The sequence below is a fragment of the Sphaeramia orbicularis genome, chromosome 22 (genome assembly GCF_902148855.1).
Source record: "Sphaeramia orbicularis chromosome 22, fSphaOr1.1, whole genome shotgun sequence".
NCBI lineage: Eukaryota > Metazoa > Chordata > Actinopteri > Kurtiformes > Apogonidae > Sphaeramia > Sphaeramia orbicularis.
In genome coordinates this window covers 35,716,055-35,738,992 of record NC_043978.1, presented here as the reverse complement: position 1 = coordinate 35,738,992, position 22,938 = coordinate 35,716,055, and the positions used below count along the sequence as shown (strand labels likewise).

The 22,938-nt window shown below is 36.0% G+C and overlaps 1 protein-coding gene across 3 annotated transcripts; it reads left to right on the top strand.

Moving 5' to 3' along the window:
* Positions 1-2,336: 2,336 nt before the first annotated feature.
* LOC115414263 (sodium-dependent lysophosphatidylcholine symporter 1-B-like) lies at positions 2,337-21,191 on the top strand. Of its 3 annotated transcripts, XM_030127537.1 has the most exons (15): positions 2,337-2,348; positions 4,139-4,263; positions 5,842-5,970; positions 6,811-6,935; positions 11,603-11,726; positions 11,814-11,892; positions 11,983-12,137; positions 13,549-13,639; positions 14,217-14,335; positions 15,355-15,438; positions 16,942-17,025; positions 17,109-17,221; positions 18,196-18,339; positions 18,578-18,754; positions 19,330-21,191. In XM_030127537.1, the coding sequence occupies exons 2-15, from the start codon at positions 4,180-4,182 to the stop codon at positions 19,382-19,384; spliced, it is 1,563 nt and encodes a 520-aa protein (XP_029983397.1). In that variant the 5' UTR covers positions 2,337-2,348; positions 4,139-4,179; the 3' UTR covers positions 19,385-21,191. The 3 variants fall into 3 exon arrangements, with proteins under 3 accessions (XP_029983397.1, XP_029983398.1, XP_029983396.1); XM_030127538.1 differs by lacking the exon at positions 2,337-2,348 and having other exon boundaries at positions 4,050-4,263; positions 5,845-5,970; XM_030127536.1 differs by lacking the exon at positions 2,337-2,348 and having other exon boundaries at positions 4,050-4,263.
* The last annotated feature ends 1,747 nt before the right edge of the window (positions 21,192-22,938 follow it).

Sequence of the window (22,938 nt, the reverse complement as noted above, 5' to 3'; positions counted from 1 at the left end):
TAAAACGTCCTCTGTGATAAATAAAGCTTTGACTTTAGACAATAAAGGTCCTGAGGTAGGAAGTAGTGAACAACAAATACTTAGTTAATGTACTTGAAAATCACTATTTTACTTCAATATGTATTTATCTGGTGACTTTTTACTTTCACTCCTTACATTTTAATAGAAATGTCTGTACTTTCTTCAAAACTGTTGTGTTACTTTTAAAAGCATTTGGCTGGGCTATATGGAAAAAAATAGTTCATTTTTTCAATATTATGATTGTTTTCAGGCTACATGAACATGATTTAAAATACTTCTTCTGACTAAAACTGTATGACATATGACTGGAGAAACACACCCAATGTTAATGCATCACAAGAAGCAAACAGGCTGCATTTTACTATTTTTATTCAACAGCAAAGTTCTCCAGAAGGATTTCGTTTTGCAATTACACCATTTTTCATGATTTTTAGAAAGAAAAACCTTGAGTATTCAAATTACTTCAATATACTGTTCAGCCTTATATTCCATTAGTTTTATTTTACCACATGGTGCATCCTTCTAACATCAATAATGAGTGTCAATCAACATGGATGACCTGTAACACTTAAAAAACGGACCTCTCAGTGGCTAGAATAGCACAGATGAAAACCTCAGCCTGGGAAAACCAACACCAACATGGATGATGTGATGTTCAAAAGTTTTGTACAGAAATAGCCAATTAACATGTGGAAATACTTTTTACTTCTACTCTTTGAGAACATTTCAGAGCTTGTATTTTTGTTACTCATTTGTATATACTCATACTTCAACTTTTACCGGAGTATTTTTCTGAGCAAGAATCTGTTTTTTTTTTTTTTTTTTTTGTAAATCGATCATATTATGCTGCAATCAACAGTGGAAAAAATGCTTAGATCCAAATCCTGAACTCAACACTGATGAAACAGTTCAACATCACACTTCACAGAGTTCATATACTTCTTACATTTTCAGCAGAGGTTTTCTAATAAAGAATGTGTTTAGTTACACATTTTGGATTTTGAGTTCTCTCACATGCTACCACACTGCAAAAGATACTGAATTCAAAAGTATTATCTAATACGTTTGGGAACCACTGACTGTCATATGTTTGCAGAGTCACCGTCCTGCTATTTTCATCAGGTTTCATGGAAATAGAAAAAAATAAGGTAAGCCGAGGCTGTTTTTAAAAAGTGTGTTTACCTACAGAGGGCAGGAGATTCTTCTCAACTCATAAAAGAACACTTAATCCTTCCTCAACCCTTAAAGACCTACAGTTATCTTTGTGGCAACTTCCAGATGAATTTTTCTCACCATTTCCAAAGTGATTTATCAGCATTTATTACAATATTATCCTCAGCATTTACCATTTTTCAGTGAAAATCATGTATTTTTCTTAATTTAATTTACTTCTGTTATTCGGTTATCATATAAAAACAGAGACACTTGGGGAAAAAGTGATTGTTTCAGCAAAATATGTCATTAACTAAACATAAAAACAAATATCTACAACTGTCATTTGTCAAACTACAGGGGTTTTATTGATGAATCAGTGTTGCAGAAGATGACAGTGTTTCCATGTTCACTGTGGAGCCTCTGAACGTCCAAATGGGTCATACCTGGTGATGATTAAAAATGGAGAAATTGCTGCTGAATTATTTAACTGTACTGATAGGATTAGTTGTTCAGATGTTGATAAACATTTTACATCAGTAGTTCCAAAATAGTTTCATGGCTAACACAAAATTAACAGTTTGACCAAATCAATGTAGAAATGCACTGATATTAGTACAAAAATACCTTCGGCAACAATAGTAGATTTTGGATGAAATATATCTAACTATGTCATGTTCAGCGTCACAAGTGTCTGTTTACAACAGGTTCAGAGATTATGATAACTCATTAAATGCATCTAGGTTAAATACCCTACTGACCAATGCATTACATGCATTGATGCATGAAAAACAATGGTAAACAGTTCTGCATTATTACAGGACAGTATATAAGGCACTGACACATCTGGTGTGGTGTTTGGCAAGAAACTTCCAAATCTCAAACTGAAAAAGGCTCTGCAGTTGTCCTGAAACATGAAGGCCATTCTTTGTGAGCTATAGCAAAGAAATTGAAGATTTCTCCAAAAGGAATTTGCTTCTGTCTGCAGAGAACAAGCGTCGCTGGGTCTAACAAGGACAGACAAAGGAATGGAAGGCCAAAATGTACCACTCAGGGTGTCCAGCCTTCACAAGAGACACAGGAGACCTCAATGATTCATGATGATGTTCCTGATTCAAAAAGAAACCACCCCTGAGGGCTGCAAATAAAGAAAAGTATTTGTCATCAGACATTTTGTTGTTTCTTGCCATTTTGAAAATGACCACTATTGATCTGCTATTAATCTTTATCAACTGTGAAGCACTCAGTTGTTTTTCATTGTTCATCATACGTCACTACTTATGGTTTATAGTGTATTTATCCTACAAGTATATAATGACTTAGCCTATCCTCCAAATCTGCTGTGAACAGAAACTTTTAATGTGGAACGTGACATCTGCTATATGTGCATCATCCCAAATTCACTGTTATTGCCTAAGGTGACAGTTTGCTAAATAGTGAGCACTGTACTTTTCTATATTTATTTGGGCTAAATAAATAATTATACTGTTCAATAGCCTAGTTTACTGCATATTAACTACAAGTACATGCATGTGTCTATCCAAAACAATAAAAGATTGTTTCCAAAATGTCAACAGGCACTGTGTGTAGTATTTGGGGGGTAGGATTAAATAAGTTTATACCTCTTCCAAATTTAGACTTGTTTGTACTTGAAGACAAATTCTGTTCATTTAAATGTTATTTTGTTTTTGTTTTATTTTGTTTCTTTGCATATTCGAAACAAATAAATTAAATAAACATGAGTTTTCACAGGAAAAGAAGGGTATAAAAAGCTGTATTTTTAAGTAGTTTTCGACTAAAACTGTCAGATCAATATAGACTAAAAACTTAAAATTTCCTTGAGATATAGAGTAGGAGTCTAAAGCTACACTTCGTCTATACATTTGGAATAATTTTCTTTTCAGACGCAATCCTCTATTTATTCCTATTTCTACACATCACCTTTGACCAGGTGCAATGATCACATACTGAGACCCATTTACACTTTATCTATTAAGAATAAATCACATTGTCACAATAATCTCGTGAGAAGGTTAAAATAAATAAATTATATATATATCTATATCTATCTATCTATCTATCTATCTATCTATCTATATATATATATATATATATATATATATATATATATATATATATATATATATATATATATATATATATATATATATATATATATATATATATATATATATATATGTCAACTTAATGGGCAACAACGTATATGAAAATGGAAATAGTCTAGTAAAATGTGTGCATACAGTAGCCTACTTGAAGTTTTCTGTGTTGCCAGCATGGATGATGGATAAGTAATAAAAGACATCTGAAGAAACAAACCCTATAATTTTGTTTTTTCTTAGATCTACCATCATTTTCACACAGCTGGATGTAAGGTTGATGTGGCTCTCCTCAGCCACGTTGTGCTGCTTTCATGGTCTTCATGTAAAAATGCATTTCGATGGTTTGAGTTAAAACATGGTGAATTTTACAGGTCTAAATTTCGTTTTAGACGACCCTGTTGCATATATTAGGCTATACTTTTGACTAGCGGCTAAACTTCTGTTATATGAAACGGAATTACATATCGCTAGCAACAAGAAGCTAGCTAAACTAAAGTCAGCAGCAGAATACTTTCATTGTTTTAGTTTTTGCCTGAATGTTAACATAGACATCCTCTGTAGACTGTTTCATCACCCGCTGAAACGCATTTAAAGTGTTTTAAAGCTGGTACGTGGGTGGTTGTGTTGTATTTTTCATTCAGATGCGCCATTTCCGACAGTGCGTCGTGACTCATTTTCGAACATGCGATGCTTACGTCACAGATATAGTATGACGTCGAGACGTAGTGGAGTGAATGAATGAATGACCTGAGGACGGAGCTTTCAGTCAGTAACAGACACAGAGGAGGATACTACGCGATGCTTTGTCTTTAGACGCTGAAATAATATAGATTATAAATATAAAGTCGGAAAATAATAATAATTCACTTCATCTGGTTTTAATATAATGGCAAAGGGAGAAGGCGCCGAGCAGTACGCAGCGACTTTACTGTCAGTTAAACCTATAAATACTGACATCAAGAAAGAAAAGGTAAGTGAAAGTCACATTTCCATTGAATTCTATTGTTATTTCAGTGTACTATATTCATATTCTGCCCCTCGCGCCTACACTGCACATGTCGATCTTTGCAGCCGTTACATTACATTTCCTTCCTTCTGTTCTATATTTATATCCTCTCCTGTCTGTGGATATGAAACCGAGCCGATTTTTCCATCGGTCCCCAGCTGCTTCTATAAGGCTTGACGAGCCCCTTTAAAGGAGCCACGTTTCCATTAAAGTTAATATTTTGTTTTATTAAATTCACATCATATGTAACTGACGTGGTCTTAGAGCTTCCCCTCCATGTGACATGAGTCATCTGGGCTGAAACACAGACCTGAGAGTCCTGCTATCAAAAAGTTTGCAACAGATGAAGGTGTACTTATTTATTTTTGTCATCAGAGCATGAAAAATATTTGCAGGATTTTCTAAAATTACCTATCCCTAATGATCAACTAGCAGAAATCAAGGTGGAAAACTGTTGTTTCTCAAGCAGAAATACCAAATATCACAGGTTTCATGTTTACTTGTGTGAGGATTTGAAACCTATCTTTGTCATAATTTGATAAAACCAGTAACAGACTCTAATCATTTGGATTCTTCTGCAATTTTAAATAGTTTTTTAATTCACACATAAAATGTTCAGTGGTTATATTCTTGATGCCTTTCCTTTTATGAAGATCTTTTCTTATTTTTATCATGAATTATATCTTTATTTTATTTTTTGCAAGCTGCATTTTTTAACACAGCTGTTGATTTATCTTTGCTTTCACATTATTGTCGTATCACAATCAACTTGGTAAGCAAGAGGGAGAGGACATAAGTCATTCCTCATGGATAATATAATAAGGCACCAGTTAACTATGACATTAGGTGATGCTGTCTGATATGCACAAAGGTGTATAAACGCCCGTGGCTGACATTATCAGATTGTTAGAGGTGGTTGGTTATGGTTGCAGGATACGATTAGACTCCACTGTCTGCTGACTGTTTGCATGTAATGTCACACTACCTTCAACATCCTATTTGTACAGCCAATGGCTGCGCTGCATACTATATGAGGTTGTGTGAGACTGTGAACTGCAGTAACCTCCCAGTTTCACACCACTTCTGACACCAGCGTATAGGATCAGACTGCATCGTAACTGAGGATTTGTCCCTAATCCAACACTGTACGCAGTGGGGTGAGGAAAGTTAGCCAATCTCAGTCCCTTGTGGCAACAGGTGGCCCACAGAGGCATTCCTTTAGAAAGCTGGAACAGAGCCACATGTTATGGACAGTGTGATGAACTGGAAGACTTAAGCAGAGATCTGGGATTAGATATTGATCATGGACTGCCCCACTGGCCTCATCACCTCACCTGTATATCCTCCACAGAAATAAGCATCTCAGTGTCGACCCAGTCAGATACACACTGTTATAAAGAAACCACAGGGCAGAAACAGAGCAAAAACACTGTTGCAAAAAAAAAGAAAAGTTATCAGTGTTCAAAAAGCAAGTGCTGAAAATATACACAAACTACAAACAAGTGTGCATGATATTTCTCCACTCTCCTCCTTTTATTTCAGCAGAATGAGCGAAGAAATCGTTTGTCTGTGTGCAGCAAACTGTGCTACGCCATCGGTGGCGCTCCCTATCAGATCACAGGCAGCGCTCTGGGCTTCTTCCTTCAGATCTACCTGCTGGATGTGGCACAGGTAACTGACAGGAGACACACAAGGACTGTTAAATACTCAGGCCATTATCTTCCTTGTTTATTTATTTTGGAAGAGATGACTCCAAATTTTGATGAAGTTAAAAGAGTATTGGATTTTTTTTTTTTTTTAATTAATATGATTTTGAAGTCTTAAAGCTCCATTTTTTAATCTTATAATGCAATTGTCTGTAAATAAATGCTTTCAATGACATGATTTTTATTTAGTGTTTAGAAAAATATTGTAAGTAGTGTAATTTTAAAGTCATTTTACCCATGTCTGCAAGTTGTACAACCAGTGGTGTCTTCATTTTTTCAGATCAAGGCACATATTACGCACTGTTAACACCAGGAAAAAGGTGTAGCTTTCACAAAACATTCAAATATATTCAAACCAGATAAAGAGAGCTCATCCATTTCTTCATTTCCTTGTGTTTTCATTGTTTGCATTTTCCCAGTAGTTATACATGCTACTTAAGTGAATGACCGGAGTCTTTTCTTTTCAGCTTAGTATCATTTTAATAGTCTTCATCCTGCAGGATCCAGTCAAGCGTATTAACTTGGACTCCTACTGGTTTACTTTGTTACTCAATTAGCACATTATTGCTTTCCACTCTGGGATCTTAAATAAAGGCCAATTAGCTGAAAAGATGAGCTTACCAATGTGAATGCTATCTTGGTTCAAAATAAATAAATGGCACGACAAATGGCAGACAGGGCCTCAAAATGTCTCCATAACCTACTGAAGCATTGAGCTAGTGCCATATGAGGAAGTAGTTGGAAATGGAATCATCTGTTTTGGTTCTGTGACTCACTTTTTTTTCCCTTCATTTCATTGTTCTAGCTGGACCCCTTTTATGCCTCTGTCATCCTGTTCGTGGGCCGGGCATGGGACGCAGTCACTGACCCCACAGTGGGTTTTCTGGTCAGCCGGAGTAGATGGACCAGCATCGGCCGCATGATGCCCTGGTAGGTGTCTGAGTGTCAAGGCAGCTCAGTCGAAACAGTTTGTAAAACGATACGAGAGACTAAAATATTCAGAATTCAGTGAAAGTAAGGAGATGTTTGAGTGGAAGGAGAAGTATGAGGAAAATGCACGGATGAAAACCATCTCATGAGTAATGCGTAACCATGGCAACAAGCTCAACGTGTCTGCCGAGGAAGAATAAGTCGTGAGAATTCAGTCTATAAAAATGTGGATGAAACATATAAAAGTCAAATGCATCATGATCGTGCAATTAATCTGCCTAGAAAGTAGGAAAACATGTAATGTAACACAGACCCTCATATTAGACACACTGGGTTTCACTTTCTGCTGATTTGATGTTGTTACCAATAGGAACAGTACTGATATAGTACGGTTCGACTGGCTCAGGGACTAATAGGCTTTTCCACTGGAATGTCTGACTTAAAGAAAAGTAATAATTGTGAAGAAAAAACTAAAATTTGTTCCTTAACCCATAAAGACCCAGTGCTACTTTTGTGTCAGTTCCTTAATGAATTTTTCTCTCTAGTTAACCTTTCTTAAATAATTTATTGCCATTTATTATAATATTATCCTATGTGTTTTGCATTTTTCACTGTAAATCCTGTATTTTCCAATATTTAATTTCATATATTTAATTTAGATGGTCATGAAAACTCAGAGTTAATTCAAAGGTTATTATATCAAAACAGAGAAAACTGAAGTAAACGTGACTTTTTCACCAAATATATCATTAACTGAACATAAACCCAGTGTCTCCATCCACTGTCATTGATCCAGCTCCATGGGTTTTACTGGTGAATCAATGTTGTAGAAGATGACGGTGTTTCCACATTCACTATGGAGCCTCTGAACGTCCAAATGGGTCATATCTGATGACCATGAAAAGATGACAATCTGTACTTTACACCAATTATTTACATGTATTGATAGGATTAGTGATTTTAAAGTTATTAAACATAATAGATCAGTAGGTGCTTTTGGGCACTGGTGTATATTTGGGTCTTTATGGGTTAAGAAAACATTTTATGGACATATAATTAGAGTTCCCACCCATTAATAAACACCACATCTATAAACTTTCATGGCTTTTCAAGTACCAATAAAATAATTCCCATGACCACTCACTGGCACATGAACTGAAGTGGAGTTTAGTGTGAAAATGAAACAGTAGTATTTTTCATTCTTAATTTGTTTGGGTCTTTATGGGTTAAAATATTGTATGGTTAGTTTGTTGTTCAGTTCTGCACTTATCAGTTTATAGTAAAGTATGTAATACTTTACTTTAGTATATAATACTTCATTTTTGCTAGTGTAGAGTTTATTTCAGGAAGGAAAGACGAAGGTGATTAATCAGCTCTCAAACTATTATTATACTGACTTCTAATTTCAATGATCTGATTAATAAAATACAGACATATTTTCCTGTGGATGAGTGAAGCTTGAGCATCTCTGCACTAACAGAACACTTAATGGTTCTGTTAAATAAAAGCATATTATGTAACCGCTTTAGGATCTGTTCTTAATATTTTTTTAACAATGCACCAAACTACAAGGTTCCTTACACAATTTACAGCATAATTTCTCTGAAAATCTTTTCCATATCTAATCAAAACTGATATTATGAGGAAGATACCATTAAATCAATTGAATTAAAGCAGGGGTCAAACTGAACTGAGATGTGAATCAGAACTGCATCGATCCTATCAGTGTGTTTGTCTATTGGACAGGTGTTATCTACTGACCTGTCAGGTTTATCTCTAAATTTTGTCAAATTTCGGCCACACTTGGCATGAGAAATGTCAACAACGGATGAGGACAAACTTGAGGACATTTTGACCTTAAATGTAAGAGCTTTGACATGAAACACATAAAGTAGAAGAAAATGTAACCTCACATATGTAACATGCTCTGCAGCTAAATTTATATAACCTAGATACACCTTTTGTAAGCGGTGACAGTTGTTCTCACGTAGGAATTTGCTTTGCACAGAAGTACGACCTTGACATTTTACTCAAGGGGTGAAATCAGGTGCTTTCTATAAATATGTCTCTGCATGTATCTTTAATAAGAGGGCGGCGGATGAGACGCTCGGTGTGACGGCGTACAGCGTCTACTTGATGAATCATAGCTTTAGGCTGTAAAAACATGCTGTACAGGAACAGATCTAAATATTTTATGGGTGTTTTCTCACATGATGTTACAGGGATATCTTGAGCATCGTGGGTATTTGAGTCAGAAATGCCGGCTGTGTTAGAGCTGCACGTTGTGGGTGGTGGGGGGAGGGGAGTATATGAGCTACTGCTGCGATTGGTCCAACCCACAACACACCATGAGTTTCAAACCAATAGGGGTGTGTCCGTGTGCGTGCATGTCTGATTTCCTAGACGTTTTTGGGGGCTGGGTAGAAATAGAGAGAGGTTACCACAGGTCAAGTGGAATGCAAGATTCAAATAATAGAGGTCATTGTAACAAGACAACATTTACATGATCGTATGTGGGTTTGAAAGGGAAGCGGAACAGCCACTTAACAGATAAGAAGACAGAGTCATTTTGTCATCAGCTGCTCTTTTGTGCTAAAAAATGTTGCACATGATATCGCAGCTTGATTCCAAAATGTGGCATTCAGTATTAGTCTCACGAGAAAATATAGTTTAATTTGAAAACGCATGCATTTTTCCTGTGTATGTGCTGCTGACTGCATTCTGCTTCAAGGTCGCCTCATGCACCTTCAATAAGAAACGGTACAATGAGCAGCATCAGTCAAAATATAACCTGCACTTGTTTCTGTTTGAATTAACCTACTTCAGTCACGAGTTCTTACCTCAAGTTCAGATTTAATCAGTCAGACACATAACTGCAACAGTACAATGTGAAATTAACTGCTTTTTATGATGTAGAAATAAGAATAGAGCATACATGTTGTAAAATGTACATGATAGGAAGTATATAGGGAAGGGAAAATATTAAATAGGATGTAACATGAAGGCAACAAAAGAGAACTAATGTGTTTTTTTCCTATGAGTCACACGAGAAGGCATCCAAAGGTTTTCATACACCGGGCAGTTTGATGAGACTGTAGCAGTGTCCTGTTCATTAAAGAGATAGTGTGTGGTGAAACATCCCCGTAGGAGGGGGTTTTCCTTACTATAATAAGATTTGGGTGCATGACCTCAGCTCAAAACAGAGAAACTGGTGAGAATCTTCTACCACCGTAGGGCTGAAGAGGTAACCTATTAGCACCCATAAGCAGTGTTTCAATTCTAGGATTGAGCTTTTAAAAGTGAGAAATGAGATGTTTATCATGAATTTCAGTTATTCTTTATCTATTGTAATAATATAGGTTCAAAGTACTGTAAAACGTCATTGTTTTTAATTGACAAAAAGGCCATTACAAACTCCACAAAAACCCTGAAAACCCTGCTCTCAGGTATGACGGCCTATATTACAATGTAAAAATAAACACACAATATCATACTTTGTGTCATTTTTTACAAGTACTGGAGCATAAATTTGCAAAGAGCAGCTTTTAACTGATTTAAAAGGGAATGTTTCACTCAACTTCAGCCATGCCTGGAGAGTCCCTTTTGGTCAAAGCAAAACTGTTTACAAGTGGTGCCAGGTACAACAAACCCCACCCCTCGCACATATTGTAGCTTATTTTGGCATCGATCCAGCTGATGTCATCATGTCTATGTGTGTGTTGATGTCAGCATATCAATTGTCTCTATATATGTGCCAAGTTTGAAGTAAATTGAAACAAAATGAATGTTTTATAGACATTTGAATTTTTGCCCATTATAAATAAATGGGAGAAAAAAAAAGAGTTAAAAAATTAATGAAAAAATGAAACTTTGAACTACTTTTCCCAAAATATAGTGACATCTATTCTGGGTCTCTGGCAATCTATAAACCCAATTTGGTATGAATTCAATGAATAGTTTTGCTGGTACAGACATGTGAAATTTCAGCTATTACAAGTAAATGGGGGAAAAAAAAGATTTTAAAAATTCATTAAAAAAATTTCACTTTGATTTACTGTTCCCAAAATGTAATCAGATCTATTCTGGGTCACTGGCAATCTATAAACCCAATCTGGTATGAATTCAACCAATAGTTTTGCTGCTAGAGAGTTAAAAAGCAAACAAACCCAACCAAAAACAATACCCCTTCCCTCTCTTGTGGGGGCGGGGAAATAAACATCCCTATCAGAGATGTTGGATGAGTCCTTTAGTGTTTTCTGAGGAGGCCTCGGTGTCTTTTGGCTCTGAGGTCAGCCGGAGGACAAGGAGAAGGTTATTTAGCTCAGCTGCACAGTGAGTGTGATTGTAAGAGCGAGTTGGGCCAGAGTGGCCCCACCAGCCCACACTTATGCAGCTCAGACTGAGCCCTTTCTCCACACACAGGCTCTAACAAGGCAGGATTAGTGGATTATTCACAAAGCAGCAAGGGAGGAGGAAAAAAGGTGCCGCAAGAAACAGAAGCATGAAAAGGGGAGGTGAAGCTTCAGGAACAGCTGGTAGAATTCATTAAATAAGCAATGATGGCCGTATGTTTTTTAAGCCTGATGGCACAAAATGATCCTTAAACACAGACATTTGTCGAGTGTGTTTTTTTCAACAATCCCCCCTTTCTTTCCCTTTTTGTTTAGGATCCTTATATCCACCCCATTTGCAGTGCTGACTTATTTTCTGATCTGGTACGTGCCTCCGTTTGAGCATGGGAAGGTCATCTGGTACCTGGTCTTTTACTGCCTCTTCCAGTCAATGCAGACGGTTGGTACTTCATGTTGACACTCCAAGCACTTTGTTCCCTTTTTCCCCCACTGTGTGTACTAATTCTGTGTTTGTGTATGTTTGCAGTGTTTCCATGTGCCTTACTCTGCCCTCACCATGTTCATCAGCACAGAGCAGAAAGAGAGGGATTCTGCCACAGCCTACCGTACGTCAGCCTTTTGTCATCACCATATTTTTTTTTTTTTACGTGTGTTGTCATCTATTCTCTGACATTGGATTTCTGTGTGATGTTTAGGGATGATGGTGGAAGTGCTGGGTACAGTTTTGGGAACTGCCATCCAAGGGCAGATAGTGGGCGGAGCCACCTCAGCTTGTCCCAGTGAGACAGATATTTCAGATACTACAAATTCCACCAACATCAACATTTCCAGAGTCTCACTAGACGACACGGTGAGAGTTTTGAGTCTTTTGCATTGTGTCAGGCATTCATAACCTTATACATCTGGGCCTGGCCAAGCACGTAATGGAGTGAGAAAGCAGTGTGCAGCAATACTAATCATTTCATATCTGTTTTTGAAAATTAATTTAGCAGTAACCATAATAGCTCAAATTGTAGCTATAAGCAAGTACTTTAACATGGCATAAAGGAAAAATAACCAAATATGATCATTGACAAATTAACGGAGTGAGGAAAAATATACAGCAGTTATTCAAGGTTTGGAAATATACCAAAAAGTGCTAATATTTAACATACCCCACTTTTCTGAATATATGAGAGTACATTATATCCAAAAATGAAACTGATGTCATTTTTATTTTAGTTTTAAAAGACATTAATTTATGGTAACAGAGTGAGAATCCAAAAAAGTAACGGAGTGAGGTGTTTGTTCAGTGTGATGCATCATAATAATAATAATAATCAAAGATTTTATTAAGATACTGATAAAATTATCAGTCTTTGGTGACATATGTTTTATTACTATATTTAGTACACATCTTTTTGCTGTTTTTTTTATAATAAATAACATTCTAAATCATTATAGTATTTGATTATTATGAAATATAAGATTAGACACAGGCATATATTTTGAACATATTTATTTACACATTACTATTTACATTCTGTATTTATGCTGCATACTTTCATTTACGAGTAGTAGTAGTATAGTTATAATTCAGGTACAAATTAAATAAACACAGTTTTAGAGACTAGAGATATATGTCTTTCACGCTGAGTAATCAAAAATATTGTTTTAGAGAAAAAAGAAATTGACCCTGATGTTCACTTTCGCTTGACCAGGCCCAAATGCACATCGAGGCTACATTTGATACATTGATCATATGTTGACTTTTGTACCATTTTGGACCAACCATGACCTGTCCTGTAAACACACATACATTCAAAGAGTTTAATTTATCTGTTAGAAACTACAGTTGTGTAAGAAAACACCAGTCCAACCAAAAAAACATATATGTGCATCTTTAAGAGAAATGCTTTAAGATACAAGTGGATTTTGGATTAAACAGCACTAATGTTGTCAGTTTTAATTCATTGTTTTTATATTCATGTGCTTATAAAACCCATATTTATTTTAGATGTGACTTGCAAAGCTTCAAGGTGAAAATCTAACATAATCTCCTTATTAGCTATATTCAAATGAATAATAAAACACAATACAATACTACAACAATAACAAGTAATATATCAATTATTTATATATGATGATGAAAAATCTACAAATAGAAGAACAGAACATTAGACGGTCATGTTGAAGGGCTGCTACACTGAATTTCTACACGTGTTCTAATAATTATGTATATGTTTGTAACTTTTTGTTATTGTTGATGTTTCTATCCACAGAAACACGCGTACATGTTTGCTTCAGGGGTCATCTGTGCCATTTACATCCTTTGTGCTGCTGTATTGTTCTTGGGTGTAAAGGAGCAGAAAGGTAGGCATCCATTAAGTGAAGTTTGTTATAGAAATCCAGGACAAAGTGGGACACATGACCTGGAATTAAAACCAGATTTGAGTCATGAATCTGATTATTTTAACTGCTTAAGTAAAAGTGAAAGGAGGCAGCACATTTTCCAGACAGTGGATCAGTCTAATAGCAGCTAATCACATTGTGTGAAGAGGAGGAAAAGGGTTTGGCAGAGAAAAGATAAAGCAGATGGCAGTGTATGAAACTATGAAAAACACATTCAGGCATTCAGTAAGTTTACTTTGCAATGTTTGATAGTAATAGCTACAGTCAGTTCTGTAAATTCAGTAATCTATTACTAATTATAGAGGTATTTACTTTAACAAATGACCTTAGTCTGACAGTGAAGAGTACAGGCCAACATGACATTGACATGTTATCGGTCGTCCTTTGAAAGCGTTTATTCATCAAATAAAGTCAGAGGTCATGTTTTAACAATGGCAAAAGGCCCAAATGCCTCAAAATAGCTCGGCTCTGTATTCAGTTATTTACAGAATCCATCTTCAGTTGTTGTTACCATATGTTTTCTTCTGTTGGGTTCTAGAGACTGGGAGGAAAAAATCTGCGCCCCTCAGCTTCAGTCAGGGGTTGTGGCTGGTGATGAGTCACGGACCATACATCAAACTGGTCACCAGCTTCCTCTTCACCTCTCTGGCCTTTATGGTAATGTTGTCTTTTATAGTATACCTTGAATGTAGAATTTATTATGCAGTACCAAGAAGAAATCATCCTTTTTTTTTTGGTCATTTAAGTTTTTATTGGTTTAATCATATTTTCAGTCATTTACAAAAAAAAAAAGCAAAGTGAGAATAAAGATAAATTAATGAATAAAAAACAACAAAAAGGAAAATAAAACACACACACACCCCATACACGTACAAAATCATACCTACAATATCTAATTTGAAGTGTCATATTAGAGTTTCTGTAGGATTAATATGCAATAAAGTTTGTTTTAGACTTTTATATGTCTTGATGTGATTATTAAATGTCTTAGAGATTGACTGGATAATGAATAATGATGTTAATGTTAAATTTGTCAAGTTAGGGTTCAGCTTCAATCAATCAATCAATGAAATTACCAAATAATAACTTAACCTCCTGAGATCCAGGTCCACTTTAAGGGACAACAATTTCACAGCTTTACTTAAAAAAAAAAAAATTAAAAAAAAGAAAAGAAAAAAAGATGTCCACAGCAAAGGACATTCAATCAATAAATACACAATCTGAAAAAAATGTTGCATCATGCTGTTTTCAATCCAAGACCATTATTTAATCTAAAAAAGACAAAACCCTTTACTTTCCCAGGTCTCAGGAGGTTAAGCTATATTCTGTTAAGGTTCCTTAGATTGGATATGAAGGTGCAAGCTCAATAAAAACTAATTTGAGGTCATTGAATCCTGTTGGAAAATAAATAATTTGATGCCTACTCCACCTTATGCAATAACAAAATGGTCAGATCAGGAGCTTTGGGCGTAAAGGTGAAGTTCACATGAGAAATCAGAAAACCAAAGATGCCCCAAAAAGCAACCAGCAAGCATTTATATTAGGGTGTAATTCTTTCATACTCTATTTTGCCAGTATAAATGTGAAATAGGGTTTAATTTGTTTTCATAGTGGTCTTCAAAAGTCAATTACAGTCTTAAATAAACCCTGAATATGCCTCTTCATTTGTTTTCCAGCTCCTTGAGGGGAACTTTGCTCTTTTCATCACATACGCCCTCGGTCACAGAAACGACTTCCAGAATATTCTCCTTGTAATCATGGTGAGTGTTTTCATTTTCCACTAAAGAGCACTTCACCGTCTTGTATAATCTCTCATCTATTCTATCAAATGAAAACCCTGTTGGGGTGTCTGGGCCATAGTGTGAACTCCCTGTATTTGTGGTGGTACTGAGGCCTTTCCATACGCAAGGAAACACACGGCACCGGAGCTGAAAGGGCAGATTTTCAGGGTGAGAGGAGGTCTTGTGTGGGCCCCATGGGAACCTGTCCTCTAGTCACATGCTCACTCCACGTTAGCAGGAGATGGAGGGAGCGGCAGGCGCACAGTGGAGCTTTTGTTGCCTGGGCGATCAGTCACTGCCACCATGGGAACTGCCACCACTTGTTGCAGCCTCCCTCCTGCATCCTCCTCACTGCCTTCTGCTCCGATGCTTTTTTTTTTCTCCTCCAATTAGGAGTGGAAACTTTTTTGGGCACCAGCAATCATGTTTGGAGAGGAGGTGGGAGTCAAGAGGAAGGAAGGAAATATTTTCCACTGTATCTGTTCATAGATAGTCAGTATTTCTCAGGGTCCATAGTTTCAGAAGAAGCCTTGCCCTTGTGTGGCCGTCTGACACTGGTTGATTTAGTTTGATGTGGAGGTCAAAGGTCGTATGGCCCCTGCTGAGTCGAGTCAGGGCTCGACAAAGAATATTATGCCCTTACCCTCAACCCCCCCGGTTCCAAATAAATCAGCATGAATAAAGATGCTGTGACATCTGAATTAATTATTCCAGTGGTGAAATGTCGCTGAATTAATTTAGATTCAGTTTGACGTATTTTATATTTCTACTTATTCCATTTATTTGACTTGCAACTTTTTACATAAAACAATATTGGCTGTTTATGCTTTGATTTAGTACTATAACTACTATTCTACCCAGTAGTACATGTATGATCTATAATTGGCTCAACTTGACAAACTACATTAATAAGAAATTTAGTATAGTAATAATATAGAATAGAATAGAATAGAATAGAATAGAATAGAATAGAATAGAATAGTATGGTATAGTATAGTATAGTATAGTATAAAATAGTATAGTATAGTATAGTATAGTATAGTATAGTATAGTATAGTATAGTATAGTATAAAATAGTATAGTATAGTATAGTATAGTATAGTATAGTATAGTATAGTATAGTATAGTATAGTATAGTATAGTATTCTGGGCTTAGTGTGCAGTATTATTTCTACTTTTACTCATTTAGAATACTTTTCCACCTCTGCTTAATTCAGATTCTGCAGTAGAAGACCATCTCAGATGCTTTATGCAGTTCTTGACAGTTCTGCCAGTACAAAATCTAGACTTTACGGCACTAGTGAGTTTCTGTACATTTGGGGCATTACGTTTGGGTCATTTTAGACTAAACAAAATTGTAAAAGCTGTGACCTTAGGATACGTTCTGTATATATCCCATGTTGTTTTTCTTTTTTTGTCCAACTCACATTATATTATTTAATGCATGCACATGGCTGATTATTCTTTGTCATACGTTTGCAGTTATCTGGGACTCTAACCATCCCATGTTGGCAGTGGTTCCTGACCCGTTTCGGAAAGAAGACTGCAGTTTACATCGGCAACTCCGTGAGTAGAATTTGCTGGGGTTTTTTTCCCCCTGACCTATACAAAGTGATCAATGAACTAAAACATGATCTGTGTCTCTGCAGTGGGCGGTGCCCTTCATGATCCTGATTGTTTCTGTCAAGAGCAACTTGACCATTTCCTACTTGGTTTCAGTCGCAGCAGGTGTGAGCGTGGCAGCATCTTTCCTTTTGCCCTGGTGAGCATTCGTTTATTTTATCACTCAGCACTTGATCAATACAGGTCATTATTCAAAAAAAAAAAAAAAAAAACTCATTATGAGCTGTATGCTATGGCTAAATGATCATCCTTATTGTATGACTAATCAAATTTATTGAGACTGGAAAAACTTCCTTACTCACTGTGCACATGCAACTTGGAATAATATCCAGACAGATTTTAATGTTAGTATCCATAGGACATACACATTTCATCCCATCATATTTTACTTTTAGCTGCTAGCTTCTTTCACTTTAATTATTTATTTTCTATTTTAATCACTCAAATTGTTCTTAAGGTGTTAGTATTTTACTGAACGTCCATTTATTATTTCTGTCCTAATATCAGTGTCATCATGAGGCCTTCAGCTCAAACCCAAAATTAAGATTGAGTCCATGTATTTTCAGAATCACATTATGAAGAATAAATCCCTATCCACTCCACACAAAAAGAAGTTTTTGTCCTTGTTCATTCGCAGTGATGTTTGAGCTTCACTGACGCAGAGTTTGGATGTTTTCTCATCTGCAGCAGCAGGAAACTCAGAGCAGGCCGAATTTGTGGCTTTACATAAATTATATATAGAAGTTGAGTTTTAATATTTCTGAGGGTTTGCGTACTATTAGAGTCTGTTCAAACATCATCTTTACTGCATTTGTGAAAGACAGCTCACAACACTAAACTTAATAATAGTTATTGAATAACTCTTAGAGCTGGGAAAAGTGACCTTTTTTGGGTATTGATTTAGAGGTAATTTAGCTGGACACTGTGCTCAAGCCTTAAATATAGAAAACTGAAATCAGTTTAGGTTTATTTTTAATGACGAAAACAAACTAGATTTTATTTAAAGTTTTCAATTTTAGAACAGGGAAACCATAGTGGACCAAAATTATTATTCAAAGCACAGTTTTCATTATGTCTTGTTTATAGATGGTTTTAATTTTGTGTTTGTTTCAGGTCAATGCTTCCTGATGTAGTGGACGACTTTAAGATTAAAAACCCAGACGTTCACGGTCATGAAGCCCTCTTCTACTCCTTCTACGTGTTCTTCTTGAAGTTTGCATCGGGAGTCTCGTTGGGTATCTCAACACTTAGTTTAAAGTAAGTTAATCAATCATTTCTATTATTTATATCTGTAGTAATTATGTCCTACTTTGCTCTTGTGTGTTTTCATCCTGTTTTTAAGCCACTGTGTGCACTAACAGTAAAAGACCATATCATAGTGCATCAGCTCGTGTGATCATGTGGTCGACAATGAGATAATCCTTCAACTAACAATCCTGCCAAACTGTATTCACATCAGCTCTACTTTTCTCCTTATATCTGCATTTTTTTGCAGATTTGCAGGCTATGTGACCGGAGGGTGCACACAACCCGAGTCGGTCAGCTCAACCCTAAAGGTGCTGGTCTCCCCTGTGCCGGTGGCTTTTATTGCTTTGGGGCTATTGATATTCAGGACCTACCCCATTGATGAGGAGACTAGGCAGTGCAACCGAAAACTATTACAGGAAATTCTGTAAGTACAAAAAAAATGCATCCAAACAAGAGTAGTCACATTTTGTTGAGTTGAATGTCAGCAGACTGAGCTGGAAAATACACCTTCATTCTGTAAGCTTCAACTACATTTAAGTTAGATTTAAAAACAGTTCATCCCATTGTTGGTGTGTACAGTCTCGGAAAAAATTATTAGATCACCCTTGTTTTAAACAATTTCTTGTTCATTTTAATACCTGGTACAACTAAAGGTACATTTGTTTGGACAAATATAATGATAACAACAAAAATAGCTCATAAGAGTTTAATTCAAGTGCTGATATCTAGCCATTTTCCATGTTTTCTTGATAATAACCAAAATCACTTCATTTCTTACATCAATATCTATGGCATTGTACTGACAAAAACAGTGCTTTTAGACATTCCATGTTTTCTTTTCTGTCGGTTTAGTCACATGATACACACAGGAGTTAGCACTTGATTGCATAACCATTGCTGTTGATGACTTTTGACGGTCTAATAATTTTTTCCGCAACTGTGTTGTGTAACTTGTATGGACGAGCCAAGTCCACTGATTGTGACTCTTTACTTTAACAGAGACTCTGAAGCAGACTCTGAGTCTGAATCCTCAGCGCTTGGGAGCACCGTGTAGCAGCAGAGGATGAGCTTTACATGTCAGCACAGGCCTTTGACTGACATATGAACCCTCCTGGACCACAGAACACACTGACCCTGCTGAGGACAAATGTCAGTTCAACAAGCCCTGGTGGATCCTACAGGTTTATGATGCCCTCTAGTGGCCGGTCGCTGTAACTGAAGTGTTTCTGTTACATTCACCTTCCAGCTGTGTCCCAGTTAAATTCCACTTAGTAGAACTTCAACAACACATCATATACAAGACTTGGATGTATAATTCTGTCAGTACATCTAGAGCCAAAGATGCAGGTTAGTTTCTATATTTGCTGTCAGCTTTCAGTATAGTTTCTAACCGAGGTTCTTTTTTCATAGTTCCTTCTGATGCTTTTGTTTTCAACCAAATGAGTATCTACCACAAAACTGCAGTTTTAACAACTACAGCTCTTAAAAGCCAATAGTAGCTGTCAAGTTTTACTTTACTTTTACTTTACAAAAAAAAAAGTCTTTCCAAAGATTGTTTCAGGAGCTGTTTACATTTTTACTCATGTCAGGTGTAAGCAGCTTCTCCATGTCTGTATCTCTGGGTTACATTGTGGGAAAAATGCATTCAAGTTCTCCAGTGCAAATGCACTACATAGTGAAAATATGACTACAGTGTGATATAAGGAATTGGGACTCGACTTCTACTTCTACTTTGTGGTATTGTTTCTGAAGAGCTTATTTCCTGGTTTACAAGAATGGACCTTCACTCGTGCCGAATGGAGTGTGATGTTACCTTGTTTACCATGACTTACACCAGCTGTGGAGCTGTCGTGTTTAACGTCCCATTCAGACGAAGCTCTGGGGGAAATCTACAGTAACAGCCCTTATTTTTAAAGGGTATACCAGCACTATTCCACTAAATAGGACTTATTTGGAGCTGTGCTACAGTTTCTACTTGTCCGTGTGTTGTTTATTGTAGATCATACTAAGTCTAAAAGTGTACTTGAATTTTATGAAGGGGAAAAGGCACCTCATGATGTGATGTACTGTATGCAGGTTTTCTGAAGTACCGCCTTACAAGCACATCTTTACAACCTCTTGAGATGAGATTATCTGATGAACTTGTTGCCAAGACATTTTGTCCTTTTTGCTACTGACTGATTGTACCATCAAACCTTTTTTGGATAGTGCTTTAACATTTCAGCCAGTCACAACAGTGCGATAGGTGTTTCTTATTGTGTGTAGGACCAGTTCACCTCCACTAGGAAGTAATTTTATTTAATAGCATATTCTCGCTTCCAGAGAAGAAAATGCTTTATTCAACTATTTATTTGAACAATCTGTCTGAGGGATTTCATTTTCTTATAAGAACTGTGAGTATTATAATTTATTGAGTTTAGAAAAATGGTTAATGGATGTGATTTTCAAGACCTGTGGAGAATTTAGAAACATCAAAAAGAAGGATTTTCTTCTGTTTTCTGATGAAGAAAATGTCAAAAGTTGCTGTAACTTGAAAAAATACCTGCATTTAAAGAGACTTTTTTTTTTTTTAAGTTCAGATGATTTTATTTTAAAATCATCTTATGTTCTCACTGATTAAGAGAAGAAGGTCTCTATATCTTAATATATTCCTGTATAGTTTTCATTTTAGGGCTGTGAAATTGCACTAAATTAACTGAATGATGCACAATACATCTCTATGTGGTATTTATATACTACTGTGTATAAATTGTAAATAGTATTTTCTGAGTGTGTCCATAATGAGCAATATATAAATTAATTAGAGAAGAGGATAATTGTTGTGCTGTAAATTGTCTGTGAATAAAGGTTTTTGAAATGGAGACTGACTGTATGTCAATATGTCAAATAGTTGTTCCAGAAGGTGCCTTAAAGACACCTCGTTGTCAATAGAGACTAATAAATGCATAAGTTAAGGTATTAGGGTACAGACTTCAATCATGTGTAAAACTCAGACCCTGTACTATACAAATTTCATCACCACAAATAAGATATGTATACAGGAATATGATCCAACTGGAATAAGTTTGCTTAACCAACCAGTGTGAAATCATTTTTTAGCATGAACACAGAAAACAGAAGCCCTGACCTCCTCTGTAAATTTGTATGGTGGTTTACAACAGCCTACATTGCCAGTTATTGGTGACATGTGTAATCTTTCAGTGTAATGAAATAGAAAATGTACATATTATCACTTTAATCCCAAACTTGTCACCTAGGAAATCTGGGTGCTTCTATGAAACTGGTCCCTAAAAACAGGACAGAGGGGCTCAAAATTCAAACCAGATGTAGACTAATGTTATGAAGCAAGTTTGGAAGTACTTTGGGTCTGTTCTAAAAAAAAATATTTACTGAGATAAAAGAGAAACTATTTTTTCAGATAAAACACATTTTCATATTATTTTCATACAAAAATCCACATGTAACACGGTAGAAAGGACATGAAAATTATGTGCTACTATTTTAGATTTTATAAATTTTATAAAATATCTTTTTATTCTCTCACTGGTACATTTTGGGAATCAAACTAATTATGCCAGGCAGAGTGTTTCACAAAAATGCCCACTGTTGCAAAATCACTTATGATTTATATGTGTTTAAATGGGGCGGGTTCTGCATGTAACGTCAGTGGACATGATGGGTTACACACAAAACCTGGAAAAAAAAAACAAAACACTAGGATCGTCAAATTTAACGATGTCTTTATTTATAGTAGTATATAAGACCATTTCCAACCATGTTTTCAAGATAAAATTTACTGACACCTAGGTAGCTTTTCCTGTCCCAATTTTGGTCATTAATTTTGGGATGGATCAAGAAAGCAAGAGTATAATTTTTTTGCATTTTTCTGAGGTCATCATTAGGTACATCCTGGGGGGAAATATGTCGAAATTTCTCTTTTATTATTGGGTCTAAAAAAGCTGGCAGTGTGCCAGGTACCAAAATGAACTCAGATTCATAGAAGCACCCATCTGTAAACTAAAAACATGAAACTGGTTCCGTTGGGAAATTTCAGTGATGTCCTATTTTACACACCTACCTTGTACAGTAGATCCATTTTGAAGAAGGGTGAGCTGAATCTTCACTGAAGGAGAAAAACTGTTATCTGGATGCTGATTTTTTTTTTTTTTTCTTTTTGTTTTACACATTTTATTTTATATTTTGTTGTGTGATTCTGTAAGCATCTGTATGTTGTTTCTCTTTAAATTTCTTTGGTAATAAAAAGCTAAAAGTTCATTCATTCATTTTCTGAACCTGCTTTATCCTCACTAGGGTCACGGGGGTTGCTTGGAGCCTATCCCAGCTACATAGGGGCAAAGGTGGGGTACACCCTGGACATTTCGCCTGTTCACTGCAGGGCTGAACATATAGAGACAAACAATCACTCTCACATTCACACCTATAAGCAATTTAGATTAACCAATTAACCTATCAGTGCATGTCTTTGGATGGTAGGAGGAAGCCGGAGTACCCGGAGAGGACCCACACAGACACGGGGAGAAAAAGCTAAAAGTTTAAAATAGTTAAAAGTTAGTCAAGGTCATTTGTAAATATAATTTGTAAATTGGG